The 20,324-nt window shown below is 36.3% G+C and overlaps 1 protein-coding gene across 1 annotated transcript in view; it reads right to left on the bottom strand.

Moving 5' to 3' along the window:
• The window catches only part of LOC150048474 (uncharacterized), a 264,112-nt gene that overhangs the window by 59,497 nt on the left and 184,291 nt on the right, over positions 1 to 20,324 (bottom strand). The window contains exon 17 of the mRNA XM_090355280.1: positions 18,466 to 18,625. Coding sequence (XP_090211406.1) covers positions 18,466 to 18,625 — 160 coding nt within the window. The remainder of the gene's footprint in view (positions 1 to 18,465; positions 18,626 to 20,324) is intronic.

Here is a 20,324-nt window from a genome sequence, read left to right on the forward strand (position 1 = left end):
TGTTGGTGCCACCACTGGGAGGTTATGCTGAGTCTTCCCATTTAGCCATTTCCTAAAGAGAAACCACCTGATCAAGCAGTCATTGTACCATTTCTTCAGATTTTTAATTTCAAAACATTATGCTTGGCAGAAGGAGACCAGGGGAGCCCTGTTGGTGACTGCTGGTATTTGGCAATGAGAGTGGAAACACAGGAAAGTACCACACACTAGAGCAAGCCAGCACACTAATCAGCTCTGAGCAGGGGAAGAGTCAAGATTTACAAGGGCCTTGCATCCCTACGTGTAAGCAAAGCAGCTCACTCCAGTGTAGCCGTGAGGCTTTATGGAGGTGTTATCCCTCAGAGCACAGAGAAGAAATACAGAGGAGTTGGAAGGAAAGCATGTAATTTTTTTATATGCAAAGCTTAATTTCAATATTGTTTGGTGCTCCTGGGGCTTCCTTATGAATGACTGTAAAACTGCATCATTTTGAAAAGTATTTTCTCCCAAGGAAAGTTGCATCTTTGATGACTCTGTGTGGGGAATGAAGAAAGTGGTAGCCCAACCTTGGATCAGGGCAGGTGAAGTTTGGTTCTGGTTTTAGAGAAAGAACAAAAAGAGAGAGCTGTAGAAAATGATTGGGCTTGGAGGATAGCATTTTTTAATATAAATTGGCATAAACAACATTTTTAAAAGAGAAAAGGAAACACTAAGAATATTCTAAGGAGTCATGCATATAATTGAGAGTGGCTCTAGGACATTCTAACTTCAACGACCCACCTGGGGATGTAAGGTAAGATGTGACACATGCAGCTTTGAACTTGATGACATGGCACAGATAATGCGCTTATAATCCTGTTCCCCATTCCTGGACAACTTCTGGTCATATTATGTATCATGTCTACAGCTGTGCTTTTTTTCCAGTGGCCATAAAACCATCCATTCGTGTAATCTCGGGGCAAAAAGCACCACAAAGAGAAGTCATGGGATTTGGAAAATAATGATCCATCTTCATTTGTGCCTTTAAACCTCTTCTCGCTGTGCTAGCCTGGTGAGGTGTATGTCTTCTTGTGAAAACCACAGAGAGCCAGCTGCCTTCTTCTCATCCAACAAACATCAATATAGACAATAACCATAAGAACCCATAATCTCTTAGTATCCTAACTAATAAAGGCTCCCTTTACATCCTCAAGACTTACAAATACATGGGCCAAAAAGCAATGGGGGTGCCAGCTTCTATCATATGTATGTGACAGATGTCCTATTTCCAGCTGTTCAATTTGGAGACCTTTGTCCCGGTGCTTCTATTCCCAGTGGAAGCAAGCAGGACAAGAATCTCTCCTTCCCCACAGTCCATTTGAGCTTATCTTCTTTATTTCTCCTCTCAAGAGTATGAGAAATATTGCCTATACCCCAATCAGTCTTACTGGTAGGAAAGTGATCTGAACTGAGCCTGGGAGCTGCCAGCAGATTATGTTAAGTCCCTCAAATCCTTTGTGTACTTTCCTAGGGCAGAGACTCTGATAGCGGCATTTTCTGTAGTCCACTACACATTATTCATAGGACTTAGGATATTTTTTTTTATATATCTGTTATCTTTCAACCCATTCTGGATATTTTCTTTCTGGCTTTTAAGTAGTGTCTATGTGGCACCAACTTCAGGATTTATAATCCTTTTCCATAATTTCCTCTGAGTTAAGACTTTGGATGGAACTTCCCATGTGACATCTGCGCAATGACATGTTACCAGGCTCTGCAAAGGCAACACAGCTGGACTAGAACGGCTGATTTCTACCCCACCTCAGTCCTTTGGAAAGAGGTTTCTTGGGAGTTTGCAATTACAGAGACAATGATTCCTCACCATCCACTAAGTACAGGCAGCAGGGAGACAAGTTTTACTTGTGTACCTCCATAAGTACATCCAAGTACATCTAGGTACATCCAGCTCAACAAAGCTAATTCACAGGGATCTGTTTGAATACCTCATTCACTCACATTTAAAAAATAGAAACTCCTCATTTCTTTGGGGAGTCACGAGAGCTGCTTCAGAGAGTGGTGGGCATAGAACCTGCTTTCGTTGATATGGTAAGGACAGGAGAAAATAGGTGACATGGCCAAGTGGCACACAAAGGGTCCATGGTATTTCCTTGGTAGCCTCCTACTCTCCTCTGATTTTTTTTAGGCCAACTAACTACCTAGTCATGGTGAGTAATATTGAGGTCAGAAGTTGAGCCATTTATGACGCTGGCCCCCTGTGGTCAGGGTCTTGGATGACCAGCCAGCCCGTAGCTTTTCCTGTAGTTTCAGGACCCCTAAAAGTTTCCTCCCTTCCTCCATCTTGCCATAGTCTATGCTGTTCTAGTGAAGAATTTTTAAATTCACCTGTTCTTTCCTGTCTTATCACAAGTATAAAATCTTTGTTTCACAGAACCTATATTTTCCTTTTGAAATGTCCATTTGACTGTCTTACGGTGCTAGCTCTCTCTCATGGAAAAAAAATCCATCTCTGCATTTTATTAAAAAAGGGATTAATTATGAGGCTAAATGAAAGGACCTCCAGGATATGGAAACAAGAGCTATATAATGTGTGATTGTTGTTCTTAATGGACTATGTTATATCTCATCTCTTTTGTTGTCTCTTGGTTATTGTCATGTTGTTACAGTATCTTACCTTGTTATCTGGTACATTATTTATATATATATATATACATATTTATTTGTTTATTTGAAATAGGAAAGGGAAGGTGGGGGGAAACAAGATGTGGGAGGGGGTTGGGGGAAGGGAAATAGGGACAAAGACATGAGAAGGGGTATCAATGTGTGTGAAGTAATGCACCTTCTATCTGGTGAATATAACTGTAACCCCTCTATTAATTATAATAAAAATATGAAAGAAAAAAAGAGATTAGCTGTATATCGCAAAAAATGATCAACATCTGAATCATCTCAAAGTCCACATTTATTGATTATGTTTTCCCTTGAGAATCCAATGGTAATTTGGAGTTTTGTTTCATGAACTTTTTAACTATCACTGGAGAATGGAGACTTTTGCCTTTTGTTTTTATTTTAGCAAAGGATCAATCCAAGTAGCTCTGTCTTGCATTTGGATGGTGCTGATATGTATGGGCCACTGAGCTCGTATTGTAGCTCCATTTTCCAATGCTTTCCTGAAGTTCTTTGGATCTAACTACAGATACTCATGTACACATTTTTACTTCTGTTAAGTAGATAGACAGATGAGCAACTGCTGTGTTACATGGCAAATTCAAGGATAAATACATTTTAACCACAGTGAATTTCCTGGGAATGTAAATACCAATTTCAACTTCCAGATCCATTCTTACTAGCCATGTGGTTTTGAGAAAATTTTCCAGTTTCTCTATGCTTTATATACTTTATCTGTGTTGCTTCTAGTTATGACAAGACACAACTGTGAGTACTAAATAGTAATGGATGTTTAGGCTTAATGTGAGAGTTAACACTTGATCCAGTTTCCACTAGTTATGAAAACCCCACAACAATCCAGAAAATGTTCCCTGAACAATGGGTTGAAGACATTTTGACCCAAATCTTTACCAAACAAAGTTTTTCAATGTGTGACTTCCATAAAATAAGGATTCTGATTTACTTTTTATTTCCAGAGTATACTTCATGTTTTGAAGTAACCCTATCATTACTTCCTGTGAGGGGTCTTATCAAATATCTGATGCCTTCAAGATTTATTTGGTAAATATAAACTTATATATTCTTTTCCAAAATAGCCAAATAGCACATACAAATGATGAGAGTACATAGGCTTCTCATTTCTGTAATGACTTAGGACTGGAACTTGTTGTCTTTATAATCTTATTCTTACAGATGTTTTGTAATCTTCTGACCTATAATGTCCAATAAGCCCTAAGGCTCTTGCTTTAGGATTTTCTTTTTAACTATAGGCTGGTGGTCTGTCTAGAATACATTTTATATAGGAAGAGAATATAAACTTTTATTTGCTGCCTACAGATTAAATTTGTTTAAAGAAGAAAGTTTATTGGTGTTGTAATTAACACATGCCTCTTGGGTTGAAGGATGACCAAGGCTAAAGTAGGCAGCTCCCTACCTTCCATTCTTTCCCTTTGAATTCGCTTAATTAAGAAGCCTGCTGACTAAAGGTTCATTAATGGGCAAGTTTCTTATTCTTCACAACACAAAGTTCTATATTAAGAAGTCTAACAAGCTCAAATTATCATGTGAAGTAAACAGAAGGCATTTTCTCTGGTCTGGTGTTTTATCACTTCAGGAACATGTTAAAACTTTACCATGTCTTCACACTGTTCCCTTACCAAAAAAAAAAAAAAACAACCAAAGTAATAATCTCACCTCTCCTTCTGCTTCCTGGTAAGATGAACATGCATTTCCTTTTGTATAAATGTCATACTTGCTTACAGAGTCCTGTTTTTATTATCCAGCTTGTCATGGGATAATTCTGTTTTCACAAAGCAAAGATCTTAATCCCACTCCCCTCCCTACCCCTGAATTTGATTATTCATTCTGTCAGTCACCATAGTTTTGTGAATCTCCTGAGGGGGAAAATGTGTCTCTCAGACCAAAACATGAACTCAATAATCATCTTCCCGCTTTGCAACTCTCAAGACCCTAGGAGATCATTTTCGGTCTCGTAGGTTGTAAAGAGTTTCCTTTGCTTAGAAGAAAACTGGGAGTTAAAAAGTAAGGAAGTAGGAAGTTCCTAAAAATTATATGGGCTCTTAGAAGGAGAAGTGTAGTAGCTGTGTCTGCAAAGTGAAGTTTAATAGGGCAGGGATTAACAACTGAGTAAATCAGACATGGCAGGATCATAAACTTGTTTGTAAGTTCCAAAGACTTCACAGTTTCATCTTGTTTCCTAAGTGTGGTGTAAGTGTGTAGCAAATTCTTTTGTAAGTTCAGGCTTGACTTGGGCTGTGTGAAAAATATCCAAGAGAAGGAGATTTCTCCACACTTCTACAAACATTTAACAGTGGAAGGTGATTACTGTTCAACCATCTCTAGAAGCAACAGTGGCAGTGGAAATGCTTCATTTAAAAGTCACAAGAGTGACAACGCTGCAGACCGTTAAGTGTCAGTAGATTCACCTACTTTTCAATACCTGCAGATTCCATCAAGAGTGAAGTCCTAGGGATTTGGTACAGTATTTAAGAAACCATTTTGCCCGTTCCACTTAATGTGGATTCTGACACTCCAACTCATATAGAACACATGATTATGTGAATAATTCTTCATTGTTTTGTATTTTCAAGGTTTACATGTCTAATCTATTCCTATAGAACCATATGTTCTTTTCAGTCACAAATGCAAATTAAAATTATTTGTCTCCCGACCATCATATAGGATACTAGGAATCCTAACACACACATATATATTAAGGAAATATATATAAGAAATATATGTATGTTTTTAAACATTTACTACTATTATAAAGGTGATACAATTACATAAATCAGGGAAAGTACACTTGTTTTTGGACAGTGTCACCCTATACCTTGTTCTTTCCAGTTTTTCCCTTCCACCCTCATCCACAAGTTGTATAGTTGAGTTTCAACATAGTGCCCAGTGATTAGCATTGCTGAATTTTTCACCCTTTGACCCTCCCTTTCTATGCCTCTACTTGCGAAGACACCCAAATTTAATTTAAAAAAGAACAAAAAGAAAAGGAAAAAATAGTGATTCCTTTAAACCTCTTGTTTCCATTTCCCAGAATTCATTTCGATAAATATTTTTTGTGTGATCAGAGACACATAGGCATTGTGCCTCCTGTTCCTCTCCTAAGAGCATTATGTGTATATTTTAAAAATCTTATGTGTATATGTTCAAAGATAAATTGTAGCCTAGATTTTAACTTTTTTCTCAATTTAGATGAAGTTAGTAATTTAAATTCAATAGTTTACTCTATTAGATTCAAAAGTACTACCATTCACGAGGTACATTTTAATGCAATATCATACATTATTATCCAATTCAAATGGCTGTGAACCAAAAAGAGACAGAACATGAATACTGAAATCACGATTGGCCTAAGTCCTAGAATGGATCTTAACTGTTCTTTTAATAATTAAACAAGAAATTAAAATATTTCCCTTAAGACAGTTTTTTAACTATTCATGCGAAAGGGCTTTGTTAAATTCCATACAGTCTTAGCAGCAGGCTTGTCATATGAATTCTATCAAGATCAAGAAGCACAATTTGCAGGAGTCCAGTTGGAGATGTTCTTTATTCTGCATGAAAACATTCTATGTAAAGTATTAGGGCTTACAAAAGAAGCAGTCTCTGACACCTTCAATAAAGTTATAATGTCCTATTCATGTCATGCTTCACATAAAGAAGGCATCCTTGTGATAGTTCCCCAATTTTTGTTGGACTACAGAGACAAAATAAAAATCACAGGGGCAAAATTGGGATGGCTGATCCCAGAAAGATGAAATGAAATAATTTTCATTCTTCCTTTGAGAAAGTACCGCCAGTGAGTAGAAGAAGATGTATCTGTGTGGGCCAGGAGTTTGGCCTAGTGATAGAATGCTTACCTAGCATGCACAAAGACCTGGATTTGATTCCTCGGTGCCACATTCATAGAAAAAAGCTGGAAGTGGTGCTGAGGCTCAAGTGGTAGAGCTCTAGCCTTGAGAAAGTCCAAGGACAGTGCTCAGACCCTGAGATCAAGCCCAGGACTGGCAAAAAAAAAAGAAAAAGAAAAAAATATATACATATATCTGTGAATTGTTGGATGTAAATGAATAGAAGGTAAGACAACTAAAGCTGGAGATAAGGTGATTAAAAGGAAAGATAAACTAAAGGTAGGTTGATGTGTGCCTGCTTCTCCTAGAACCTATTATACCTGGTTACAAAATGTGCCAGGGATCCGACCTGTTGCCCAGTATCTAGTAATGCTTGGTGCATCACGAGTGTCACAATAGGTCCTGAAACACTTCCTTTGTAACACTATGAGTGCCTCCAGAAAGCAGGGCAGATGTGAGCTACATCTGGCTGTTTCACACACAAAAGTCAAATGTGTTTCTCAAGATGTAGCAAACAAAAAGGTAACCAAAATCCCCAGTGTTCTTTAACTAAAAGTGAACTGCTTTGAACCCTATGATTTACAGAGCAGTCATGAAAATAACAAGTCTATAAACTTGTGCTAACTGGCAGGGGATTTTAAGTTCCCAGCTCATCAAACCTGTACTTTATGCAGTGATTTATGTCTAGTGGAATTAAGAAAACTGAAAGAGAGGAGGGCCAAAGGCAGAAAAACGCTCTCTCCCCTTGCTTTCTATCATTCTGCCTCTGTCTGTTTCTTTGTCTGTCTGTCTGTCTGTCTGTCTGTCTGTCTGTATGTCATTCTACCATCCTCATATATGTGCATGTATGGGTGTGTGTATAAATGTTTGTGTTCATCATATGGGAGATGATCAAAGTTGAGTGAGATGGTATATGGCTGTAATTCTAGTATGTGGGAGGTTGAAGCACGAGAATTATGAGATCAAGGCGAGTGAAAGCTACCAGAAAGGCAGAGAAACAGTATTTGCTGAGCATGGCTATAAAATTCCACCCTGCAGCCTACAAGAATCTTGTTTGTGACATTGAAGCGCTTCCCAAGCTGTCACAAAATTTTCAATCAAGTCTTATGTTCCTCCAGGAGCTTCAAGCTGGTGAAACAAATTTGTCTGCCTAAGTCTTACGGAACATAATAATTTTCTTGCAGGTATGGTAATTAATAGGCTGATAGTAAACTGTTAATTAGGTCAGCCTGCGCCATTTCTTGTATGTAATTAATATGTTTGTTGCAAGATTGGAATTGTTCTTTCGTTTAGGAGATGAAAAAGTACTAATATAAAATTACAGTATTTTTTATCAGAGACTAATCTCTTATGAATCTGAAGCTATGGAAAAGAAATGAGCCATTTTCATAACAAAATGCATTGCCTTATAAAGCTTATTCCTGGAGCTGGGAGTTTGGACTAGTGGTAGAGTGCTTGCCTTAGCATGCATGAAGACCCAGGTTCAATTCCTCGGTACCACATACACAGAAAGAAAAGCTGGAAGTGGTGCTGTGGCTCAAGTGGTAGAGTGCTAGCCTTGAGAAAGCCCAAGGACAGTGCTCAGGCCCTGAGTTCAAGCCCCACTTCTGGCTAAAAGAAATCAATGAGCATTATGTTATTGTGTTGAAGATTCTAGCCTGAACAATTAGGTGATAAAAATGAAATAAAGGCATTAAAAAAAGCTTAATCCATGATATTTCTTTCTACAAAGCATCTTAAGAGTTCAAGAAGAAAAGCACCTCACACTATTCATAACTTTTCTAGGATCTTAGGAAAATGTTCCCCAGGTATCGTGGTTTAAAAACCTTAAAACATTATTCTAATGGAAGTGGAAGTGAGACTCAACTGACCGAACACCAAACATGAGTGAAAAATCCCTTGAGTTTACACCTCAACCTGAGCACAAAATAGCAATCAATCAATTATCAATTGATTAGTTAATTTAATGAATAAAAAGGTATTCTGGGATGTTGATGGATGAGAGAAGACTGCTTAGATTCCTTAGGCTTTTAAAAATGAATATAGATCATATGCATACATGTGACTATTTATAAATCCTAAGTAAATCCAATATCCTCTGTATAAGTTGGATTTCTGAAGGAAATATGATAGCAGCAATGCCTGTGTTGATCTATGGAATCCATTTGAGGTCTCAGGAGGCCCAGAACAGCGTGGGAAAAGATGTTTGTGAGATTCCATTTCAAACAAGAGTTGCTCACTGTATCTGCCTCTAAGTATAAGGGTGACAGAAATTTCGAGGCTTCCCATTTGGGCAAAAAGCAAGATCCTCTATCAAAACTTATCAGAGCAAACTGACAGAAACATGATCAACCAGTAGAGTGACTATCTAGCAAGTATAAAGCATTTGCAAAAAAATGCTTACTTGGAAGTATGGGTAGTAGGAAAGGGACTGGCTTTGTCTGGCAAACATTGAGATGAGATTGATCAAAAGTAATGTAAAAATTGTCAAATTACTCTAACCTGGTGACTGACAAATTATACTACCTTTATAATAGAACAGGCAGGATATCATGTGGCTAAGCTAAATGCACACTCTTTGCTCAAATAAATTTTTGCCTATACTTATTTCTTAACTTTCTATTCAGACTTCTTGTCCAATATTGACTATATTAGTTCTCATTCAGTCATTATAAACTCGTCTCCATTCTCCAAAATAACATACTTCACCTTGTGCTTGAAGGGCCTGTCCTTGAGTGCTGTCCTTGAGACTGCTTACTCTTTATGCTAAATACAGTCTTTCCCTAACACTATAAATTCATCTTTCCCTAACACTATAAAATGGGAGAATACTATCTGTATTCAAGCTATCACACTAACATCCAGCACAGAGAGGTATTAATCCAATCACTAGCCTTTTCTTCCTTATTTATCTTCCCTCTTAGCATATTTTTATCTCCTTTCAATAGCTACCTAAGAAAAGTGCTCATAAAAATAGTTAATAATACTAAGTGAATGCATGGACTGATGAACCTCAGTTTTCTCACTTGCAACATGAGGATAACTAATCACATATACTTGCTTTGATAATTAAATAAACCAATATAGAAATTACTATACAGTGCCTATCTCATGCTAGTAGCCCATTTAGTTCTCTCTCCCTTTATTCCTAAGAATGTAAGATATACACTCAAAGCTCTTTTTTTTCTCTCTTGAAATTACTAAGAGAGATGGTCAATAAATGAGTTTTCTGGGAAAGTAGTAAAGTTACAGTGACTTTTTAACAGTACTTAGTTGTCTAAGTTTTTTGATGGTTAAAGGTCCAAAGAATGCCCTGTAGTCATAATTAGATAAGCTAAAATGAGTTGGGGGAACTAGAAGAGACAACATTTTGATGAAGATGCATTTTAGTCTCATTAAAATCCATATATACACACAAGCAATATTAGAGGACCTGGGATTCCCAAACATCAGTGAGATACAAAAAAAGTGACTTTCATTCTCCCTACTAAAGAACATTTCACTTCCAAAGGAGCGGGGGGAAGAAAAGGACATTGCTTAATGCTTTACATTAAATTTCATTTCCCACCACATAATTATTCAAAGATAAGAGACTGCTTCATTATTAATGAGAATAAATAATAAGATGACAATTAAATAACTATCATTAATGATTTGTTCATTAATATGTTAGTAGCTGGCTGTTTCATCATGAAGAGAAATTAGTGTAAGACAGTGGAAAAAAGTCAGGAAATAATAATAAAATAGAAAGCTGCACATTGTGTCTCAGTTAATTACAAATATTTCTCATTCTTGAGGAACTAAAGAAAAATTTGCATACCGAGTACAGGAGGAGTTCAAAGCCAATAGGTACCATGTTACAAACAAAGCTACCCAGTGTCTCCTTGGGTTCAAGTTTGTTTACTCTTAGAAAAACTTGATTTCCTGTGTCTGAGGAACATAAGCTTATAAAAAAGATGAAAAGGCTGTACATAGCACTCCGGTAAAGGATGCTAACTAATTAAGTGTTAATGAATCAAAAACATATGGATTACACTTCACTTCAAATAGAAATAATTTTAGAATTAAGGGAAAATGTACTTAGCTAACTGTAATGGGTCTTTGTCAGTCTTAAAAACATCGGAGGTCTTTTCAGAAAGTTCCCAGTTATTCTTCTCTTTGGCTGTTATCTACCATTTTCATTTTATAGAAAAAGATCAATCTCTCCAAGGCCAAATAACCTTTCAAAAGATTAACAACATAGTGGATAGCTTATAAACAAACAACCCAACCACTCAAGATAAAAAAGAAAGGTTTATCAATTAAACACAAACCCCCATCAAAAGAGAGGATTTTCCTCTGCTCCATTTTTATTATGCTTTAAAAAATAAAGCAAAAGAGAAATCACCAATGTTATCTACCTTTAAAAATTCACCGTTCTTACAGATATTTATTTGTAACTAAAGAAATAAATATTTGTATTTAAGACTAGAAATCTTATCAATCTTCATTGTGCATGAGCTAGAATTTAATTTATAAATGGTTATAATTGTTCTAGTCAAAGTACAGCCCCATTTAAAAAAAGATCTCGAAAAGTAACTGTCTTAAAACTTATCTTTATCATTATTATATTTATAACTTTAAAAGATAACTGTTCTTGTGATGAACAATTAGGAGTTCTGTTAACGAAGCAAGGAAACAATGCTGGATTCAGAATTCAAGTATATATATAAACCTTATTACTAAATAGTAACTAAGGTCCCTTGGGCATATATTTAGACTGCCTTCACTAAGATATGACCCTGACTGAAACAACTCTTAATAGCAAAAACTCTATAGTAAATTCAAAGATGAGAACACTTTATAGGTAACATCTGGGAAAATTCCACTTCAATCACCATCAGGATATCTGGACCATTAAAGTACTTTCTTTTTTATCTTGAGTTTTGACTGAGATAGAGCCTAGCTGTCCACCTACAATAATCAAGGCCAATCTATCTATATTTGAGCTCAACAGAGTGAGGATTCTTTATTTTGTAGCCACTATTTTCTCATCTACTGTTTTTTTTGTTTGTTTGTTTGATTGTTTTGCCAGTCCTGGGCTTGAGCTCAGGGTGTGAGCATTGTCCTTGGAATTTCTCAAGGCTAGAGCTCTACCACTTGAGCCTCAGCACCACTTCCAGCTTTTTTTTTCTATGTATGTGATACCAAGGAATCGAACTCTGATCTTTGTGCCAAATTCCTGGCCCATCATCTACTGTTTTGAATTCAATCTCTCTCCTGGTTTCTATGCCATATACAAGTTCCCACATTCCATTCATGATTTCAAATTTGGCTAGACCTATGTTGGCTGGTTCTTTATCTTCAGCTCTTCTCAGAAACACATCAAGCTGGTAAAATATTCAATACTTTGTTCCCACTTTCTTACTGAGGTCTAGATGGAGAAGTCTGAATGACCTGGCTAAACATTCCTAAGTGGCTATATGTTCCAGTGGAGTTGAATAGTTAGAATCTAGTTTATTTAGACACACCAATGAACAAACAATTCTTCATAATAATTATTAACTGAATCATTACTTCTTGTTAAATAAAACTTACAATGTCTTCCAATGATATGAGAAAATAATACAGTTCCTTTATTGGATAATTGGTGATTCACAATCTATCTCTCTTGACTCCCTTCTGCCCTTTGTTAGAGCCCAAATGATTGCTTCTAGCTCACCAATGTACCTTCGTATTTCCTTCTACCGTCTCCATTGATTGCCTTTTTAAAGTTGAACTCATATTGAATTATTTAATTATTTCTTTAAAATATTTTTTGGGGAGTGTGTGTGTGTGTGTGTGTGTGTGTGTGTGTGTGTGTGTGTGTGTGTGTGTCAGTCCTGGGGCATGAACTTAAGACCTGGGCTCTCCCTGAGTTTCTCATGCTCAAGACTAGTGCTCTATCACTTAAGCTACAACTCTACTTCTGGCTTTTTTTTTTTAAGTTTAGTGAAGATAAAAGTCTCAGAGATGTCAGCCTTCTTCATGGTTAAGATCATAGGAGTGAGCCTAGCTACTCAGGAGGCTGACATTTGAGAATCATGGTTCAAATCCAGCCAGGGCACTAAAATGTCTAGGAGTCTTGTGTCTAATTAATCCGCCAAAAAAAAAACCCCCAAAAGTGTCTTAAATAGCCTTGAGCTGAATTGCTCAGGGACAGTGCCCAAGGCCCAGAGTTCAAGAACCACGACTGGAAAAAAAAAAAAAAGAGTACAGGAGTGAGCCATTAGCATCTGGCTTTTTAGAACTATTTTTTTTTATCATTTTATTTTATTGTTGGGGTGACATACACAGGGGTTACGGTTACATTCATCAGGTAGTGGGTACATTACTTCTTGAACATTGTTACCCCTTCCCATGTTTTTCTCCACTTTCCCTCTCCCACTGCCTATTAATGACTTTAAAAAACATAAAATACTAATGTTCAATATGAAAAATTGCCAATAAAGGAATCAGCATAAGGAGACCAAAGGCAATGTCTGAACAACTACTTAAAAAAAATTAAGCTTGCTCCTTCCTTCCTTCCTTCCTTCCTTCCTTCCTTCCTTCCTTCCTTCCTCTCCATTTCCCATTCCTTACCCTTGGTTCTCTTCCTTCCATTAAGATATCTTTAATTGTTGTACAAAGGAATTGCCATTTATTTAACAAACAAAGCAGTTTATGACTATAATGGATCTTGATCATTGTCATTCCTTTCAGCATTCTCACCCATCCTGCTCCTACCCACACGTTCTCACTCTTCTTAATTTTATATTGAATTCTTGACTACTTTCTCCATTCTCTTCTCCTCTTCTTTAGCCCAGCCCTTTCCCCTTGGCCCAACCCCACAGCTTTCAAGTAGCCACTTCCTGGTGTTTATTTGCCTTTTGCCAATGGAAGTCTTAATGTTTCCACTGAAAATCCCCAGCAACTTATTTGCATTTTATCTGTTTGGCTACCACCTTGGCTTTCATGACTCTGATCAAAGCTTTCCCCCACCCTGATTTACATGCCTCAACTATAAATGAGCACTGTAAGAGAAAAGCTGGAGCCCCACTGACACATTGCCTGCAGCTCACTGTGTAGCTAACAATGCTTTATACTTGTCTATAAAGCACATTATCAAACATGGGTTCCGTTGTTAAAAATTTCTCCTGGAACTGAAACATTACAAGTTGTCCATAACCTTCCCTAAAGAATTTCATGGAAAAGGGCTGAAATTTCCAACAACCATTGGTTGTTTAGTGCATAAAATGAGAAGTCACTCAGTTGTCTAATGAGAAAACTAAGTTTGTGTATATATTTCCCTTTACAGATTCATGATATAAATAAAAACAGTTTCTTCACAGAGTCTTTACATTCACTGTACAGCCTTCTGTTATCCAAAATTGTGCTGCTATACAATAGCAAAATTATGCTCATTAATTGCATGTGACTGTGGATAATCTAGACAGGGAAGAAATAGATTTGCAAGGTTTTATGCTTTCCAGCTTTGCTCTTGTCTGAATCTCTGAAACTGTGCACCATTATTCCTCAATACATAGCTGGTTCTAATACTACATCTCCACCTAATATTTGACTATTTTTATGAGCTTCGGTGTCCATTTCAAAGTGGTAGTTTCTTTAAGAAAATGATTACAATGTAAATTAGTCTTCAACAAATAGTGAGGCACAGTTTACAATTAAATGCCTAGATACTGAAGCCTTACTTCCTGATATATTTTAAATCATTATATAAGCATAGCCACAGCCATTCAATCTATGTACCTAGAAATATCATTCTTTCTCTTGCTAATGAAGGTCCTACGGCATAGATTTATTAAAGGTATATGTTTGCATGGGATAATAATTGGGTCGATAATATTAAATTCATAGGCTCATTATTTAATTGCAAGGGCAGATTATGAATATAGCTTCTAAAATGTATTTTAATGAAAAACACTACATCCTGACCTAATCATATCAACCTTATGCTATCTAATTAAGGATGCAAAAAATCATTAGAGTTGCAAAATATTAGTTCCAGCTCCGTCAGGCTGTGAGCTGCCCCTTCATGAATATATATCTATATTTTTTTTACTCCATGATAAATAGTTAATGAGGTAAAAATGACAAAATTTGCATGTAGGCAAATTAGTTTAATAGAATGATGCCTTTTCTGACTACTGAAAGTGACCTTTTGCCTTATCAAAAAATGGAAAAATGCATGGAAATTATCATCTAGCTATAAAAGCACAAATGACAAATCATATATATGAACAATACAAAAATTATAAAATGCAATAATGCTAAATATTTATCGTACTTGTAAATGTGTTCTATGCCTTTGCATTTGTCAATTTAATAAGAAGAAATTACGCACATTACAAGGTATCCATTTGTGAGGCAATAGTTTTTCTTAGACCATGAAAAGGAGAAACCTGTGCTTAACAGTATGGCAGCAAGAATCTAGATCAAACTTTTAGACCAGAAGAATTCTAGACTACTTATTTGAAATATTTTTACCCTGAAGCATCTATTTTACTCTTCATTTTAGCATTTTAGATTATAGATGATTGGTCTCAGTTCAATTGGCACTATATATATATATATATCTCAAAGTTAAACCATCAATAATTCCACCAACCATCTTTAGTTTCTTACTGAAATCAACAAAACAAGTATAAGAGTATCATACAAAAAATTAATCATAAGAGAAAGCTTTATGAGGTAAATATTTAGGGCAAGAAGAAACCTAACAAGAAAACATATGTGTTTGTGTGTGTGCACCTACACATGTATGTGTACATTTAAATTTGAGGGTGTTGTGTATGTTTAACCAAAAACACTCATGACAAGAAACTCAGATGGCCTATATATTTTCACATGGTTTTCCTTACCATCTCTGTGGCACCCGCCTCTGTGATGGAGCCCGATTCTGTATGTTTTGTATAGAGTGGCTCCTATTTATCTCCATCCAAGCAAAAAACTGCCCGGTGCTTTGGATTTAATTGCTTGATTACATCAAATTAGATAGCCTTTTCTTTGACCATGTTCAATGAGTGGCACAGCATAATATATTTACAAAGTCTAGGGTCTCTTATACTCTAATCCTACACATCATGGATCAGCTCATTCATTTTACAAAGAAGAGCAATGTGCGTACTAAATGTGAGCAATTCAACAATTGTAGTCACCTTCAATTTTCCTTCTAGTGCCTAAACATTAAATTCTCTGTTTCTCCCTCTCCTCTTCTTTCCTCCCTTTCTATCCCTGCTCCCTCTCTCCTTCCTTCTCTTGCTAAAATGCATACAGTGAATATCCAAATGGCTTCTTATTTTCCTTTCTTTTTTTGGTTTAAGTATTGTTGTTCAACTCAAATCATTTTAGTATGTAACTTTGGATTGCTTCCAAATTCCTAAACTTCCATGTTGTGAAACTTAATTCGGAAATGAAACTCACTCTATGTACCCGAGGCACTGTGAAATTATCTTGGAGAGGAAGTGCCTTTTGCTTAATTAATTTCAGTAATTTTGAACCTTTAAATATCTTGCTGTTAGTCAAGGATGTTGGAAAAAGAACCCAGAAAGAATGTATGGTAAAATGCAACTTGTTTTTGCTTCAGTTCAAAGACCGTGGTACTGAAAATGACTGTTGTAACTATTTGTCATGTTGTAAACACTAAGCCATACTAAGTATGGTGAAAGCACATGGAATTTTTTTAAAAATCTGATATTTTAGGTTTCTGTCAGGTAAGGAATACGATGAGGCACATTACATGTTCATTCAATGGACAAGTTAAATATGTTTAATTACTCAAACATTCATGTATGCATGTAGTATTTTATGTATTATATATATAGTTGGAGATATACATTATACTCTACAGATATCAGAGATTGAAGACATAGAAATGGAGAGGTCACCATGATTCCAAAAGACGAACTTAGTCTTCATTTTAGCATTTTAGATTATATGTGAAATGCTAGCAGGGTCAGGGATGACTCAGGTTTTTGGTGGGTTGTTGGTTTTGGTGGGTCCTTGGGCTTAAACTCTGGGCCTAGGAACTGTCTGTGAGCTCTGTAGCTCAAGGCTACTGCTCTACCCCTTGAGCAACAGTGCCACTTTTGGTTTTTCTGGTGGTTAATTGGAGATAAGGATCTCACAAACTTTTATACCCAGGCTAGCTTTGAACTGTAATCCTCAGATCTCAGCCTCCTATGTAGCTAACATTACAGGTGTGAGCCTGTACTGGCACCTGGCTTGACTCAGTTTTTTCACAGAAAAGAAATGGTCCTGTTCAGGTTAGAAGCTGAGCCCTGCAGACAGCTTAGTTAGTTACACTGTACATAAGGAATAACTGGCTTCCCAGATATATAATAGAGGAGTATACAAAGCTGAGGCATGTGATGTTTGCCATATGCTCTATTGTGTGCTCATACTTTCGAAAAGACAAAGGCTCAATGAGACAATAGGCATGTGGGTTTTAAAGAAGGGTTTGAAATTGTAGGAAATAATCATTGCTAAATGACAATTTCACCACAGGAAGAATGTTTTTTTTTTCTAGGCAATAGAAAGTTACTGAAGGATATATAACAAAGGAAGGCAGGGTACCATTACCTGTTAGAAATGCCACTGTGGCAGGAGCAGAGAATGAGATCATAGGCCTTGTGAAAGCAGGACAATGGTAAAGTGAGGTTAAAGGTAAAGAAAGAAGTTGGCCAAGGATGGATTTTTTTTTCTTTTCTTTTCTTTCCTTTTTTTTTTTTTAATATGCCTGTTCTGGAGCTTGAACTCAGGGCCTGTGAGCTTTCCTCAAGCTTCTTTTTCCCAAGACAAGAAGCATCACACCTCAACTTCTGTTTTTTTAACCTTTTCTTTTTTCTTTATTTTTTTTTTTGTAGTTTAGTGATGATAAGAGTCTCAGACTTTCCTGCCCTGGGATGGGTCTGAACAGTGATCCTCAGGTCTCAGCCTCCTGAGTAGCTAGGATTGCAGGTGTGAGCTATCAACACTAGCTTGGATTGCTGGTTCTGTAGCAGTTTAGTATTGAGGGACTAGATGTAGGCTGTAGCAAATGAATTAAATGTGAAAAGAGAGTAAATAATCAAAAAAAACAAATAAATATGAGAGAAGAACAAGTCTAGAAATGTTCTGAATTTGAATCCTTTCTGATAGTAAATAAAAAAGTTATATATAAAAATGCTATTTTTATATAGGAGAGATACACATGTTTAAATAGGACCTGCTCAATCGATGTTCTGTGGACTGTTATGGACTTTTACACAACTTGGGGATATCTTTCTCCATTTGCATACATCAAATGAGCTACTGGCACCCAAAAAGGAGTTGTAGCTTCACACATACATTTGAGAAAGTTCAACATGGCTGAAGGCTGTTGAGAGGAGATAGCAAGAGGGCATCGTGTAGAGAAGAGGGAATATAGGACACAATCTGGAAGGCATTGAGGTCCCAGAGGTGGCAGTTAGGAGTGAAATATAACCATCTTCAAAGGAAAAAGACATAAGAAGCACTTCCTATCTCCTGGTCACTCTGGGTGACATGACAGCTGACGTTGTCTTTATGTGCAGAGTCCCTGCTACTAACTTCAAGCTGCCCTTAGTTCCCATCTGCCCAGAGTCTATTCCTTTGCACCTCCATCCTTCTATTGGTCATCAGGTTTTGTGATGTGTTACCTAGTGATCCAACTTTTCATTTTCCATTTCCCTTTCTCCTCCTGAACAGTCTGTTAGGTTGATTCATATTCTATGCTTAACCATCTAAATAGCTATGTATGTGGATATTTATATTTATGGACATATCAAAGGGATTTTATTTTCTCATTAAAACTACATGGATCAAATGGTCAGCTCCAGTATCACCAATAATAATTATACTTCTCAGCAGAATCATTATCATCATAATGCAATAATGACAAGAGGACATGATGTTAACTCACCTTCCTTCTTTCACCATTGATCCCCCTCCACTGCTCAGCTCTTTTCACTATGTAACTTAACTCCTGATTGGAAATCTCCAAATCATACGGAATGAAGAACTTGTTTTCTTCACTATGGGTGCGCTGAAATGCATCTAATATCCAAGAGTCATTGTGAAACCTAAGAGCAAGATGGGCCATTATCTGAATTTGCTTTTTCCCAAGTCTGAATCATTTTTTTGCCTCCTAAAGTATTTACAATATTTTGTATTCTCTTATCAAGTACTGTTACTTAGTTCATTTTCTTAATTCCTTTTTTCAGACAATATTTGATTAAAATGCCAGAAATTGTTTAATACCTTTCTCTATTGTAACCCAAACAAAGCAATCTGGGTACCTTTTCACACTTATTTCCTGTAAACCTACTGATACTAACTTTGGATTTTTAAATAACAGACAATACAAAGCATAAATGTTTGCTTATTAACTCAAATGGTAAGAATTTGTCTGAAAAGAATTAAATTTGGATTCATTCTCCCATCATAATTTGGTTTCAGTGCCCTATCACTTCTGTGGGAATTCTAATTCTTTGAAATTATTAAGTGATGTTTACCTGTGCTTTCATTTAGGACTCCAACAGGCAGAGGATCATACATGAATATACTATCTCTAATCCACTGGCATTTATTCCAATGTTCTTTAGTTGTAGAGTAACTCAAACCTATTTGCTGTTTTCTATTAATTTGCTATTTACTCAGCTCATATTTCCCATTTCTTTTTATAGATATGATTTGATTAAGATTCCAGAAATTGTTTAAAACCCTAGGAAAATAGCTTATTTATCTTGTGGTTTGGCACACTCTGGCTCATTATGTATACTTGGAACTAATCTAGCCATAGTTTACGGATCAGGCTGCATAGGTTAGACCAAGATCCTCATGTAACCGTGTCAACACTAGTGAAAAATATGGCCAAGCTATCAAGATGTTTGGACGTCTTTTATACCTGTCATTCTATACATTCAATGAGGAGACTCGTAAAGAATTTTATTTCAGTGGTCAGAATAATCTGATTTTGTTCTAATCTAGATTTCAGTATTGACTAAAGTACCCACAATAATAACTTTCACCCCCACCGTTATCTTTAAATGAATTCTGACTTTTTCTATGAATACACTCATTAAGATTAGTCTTACTGATTAAGCAAAACAGAAGTAAAATTACCATGCTGACTCAGGGACTCATAATCGATGCAACTAACGTCTTAAGTACCTCAATCTCGACTCGTTCTAAAATAGTAAAATAGATTCTTTGATCTTCATTGCCAAGTTGAAAACTTTAGTATTTCTTCTTTAGCAACGATTTGTGTTAAGTACAATGAAATATATCAAATTTGCAGCTCAGAGCAACCAATGATCTAAAACTGGCCATATGGTTTGGTGACATCTTAAAATTTATTTTCCTTCCTTCCTTCCTTCCTTCCTTCCTTCCTTCCTTCCTTCCTTCTTTCCTTCCTTCCTTCCTTCCTTCCTTCTTTTTCATTAGATGTTGCTGGAGAAGGAAGAGAGTAGATGTCAAAACCAGTGCTTTATCTATGTTGGTCAATCACTCTACCACTGACCTACAAACCTGGTCTTTACCATCTTGAAATGCACCCATTGCTTTAGCTGTGCTTTAAAATTCCAGGTCACTCATTTGAATGATTGAACTAGTTGGAATGTTAAACAAGAATTAGACTTTATCATTCTCTTGAACATGTTTAATGTAACATTCATCCCTTTTTTTTAATGGTGGTAAGATTTAATGTAGTTAAATTACTGTCAGTTGGCTGCCATAAACATTTTCTATATGAAGATTGTAAGTGCAGGATTATCAACAATG

This window comes from Megascapheus bottae, chromosome 22 (genome assembly GCF_031878675.1).
Source record: "Megascapheus bottae isolate mThoBot1 chromosome 22, mThoBot2.hap1, whole genome shotgun sequence".
Lineage (NCBI taxonomy): Eukaryota > Metazoa > Chordata > Mammalia > Rodentia > Geomyidae > Megascapheus > Megascapheus bottae.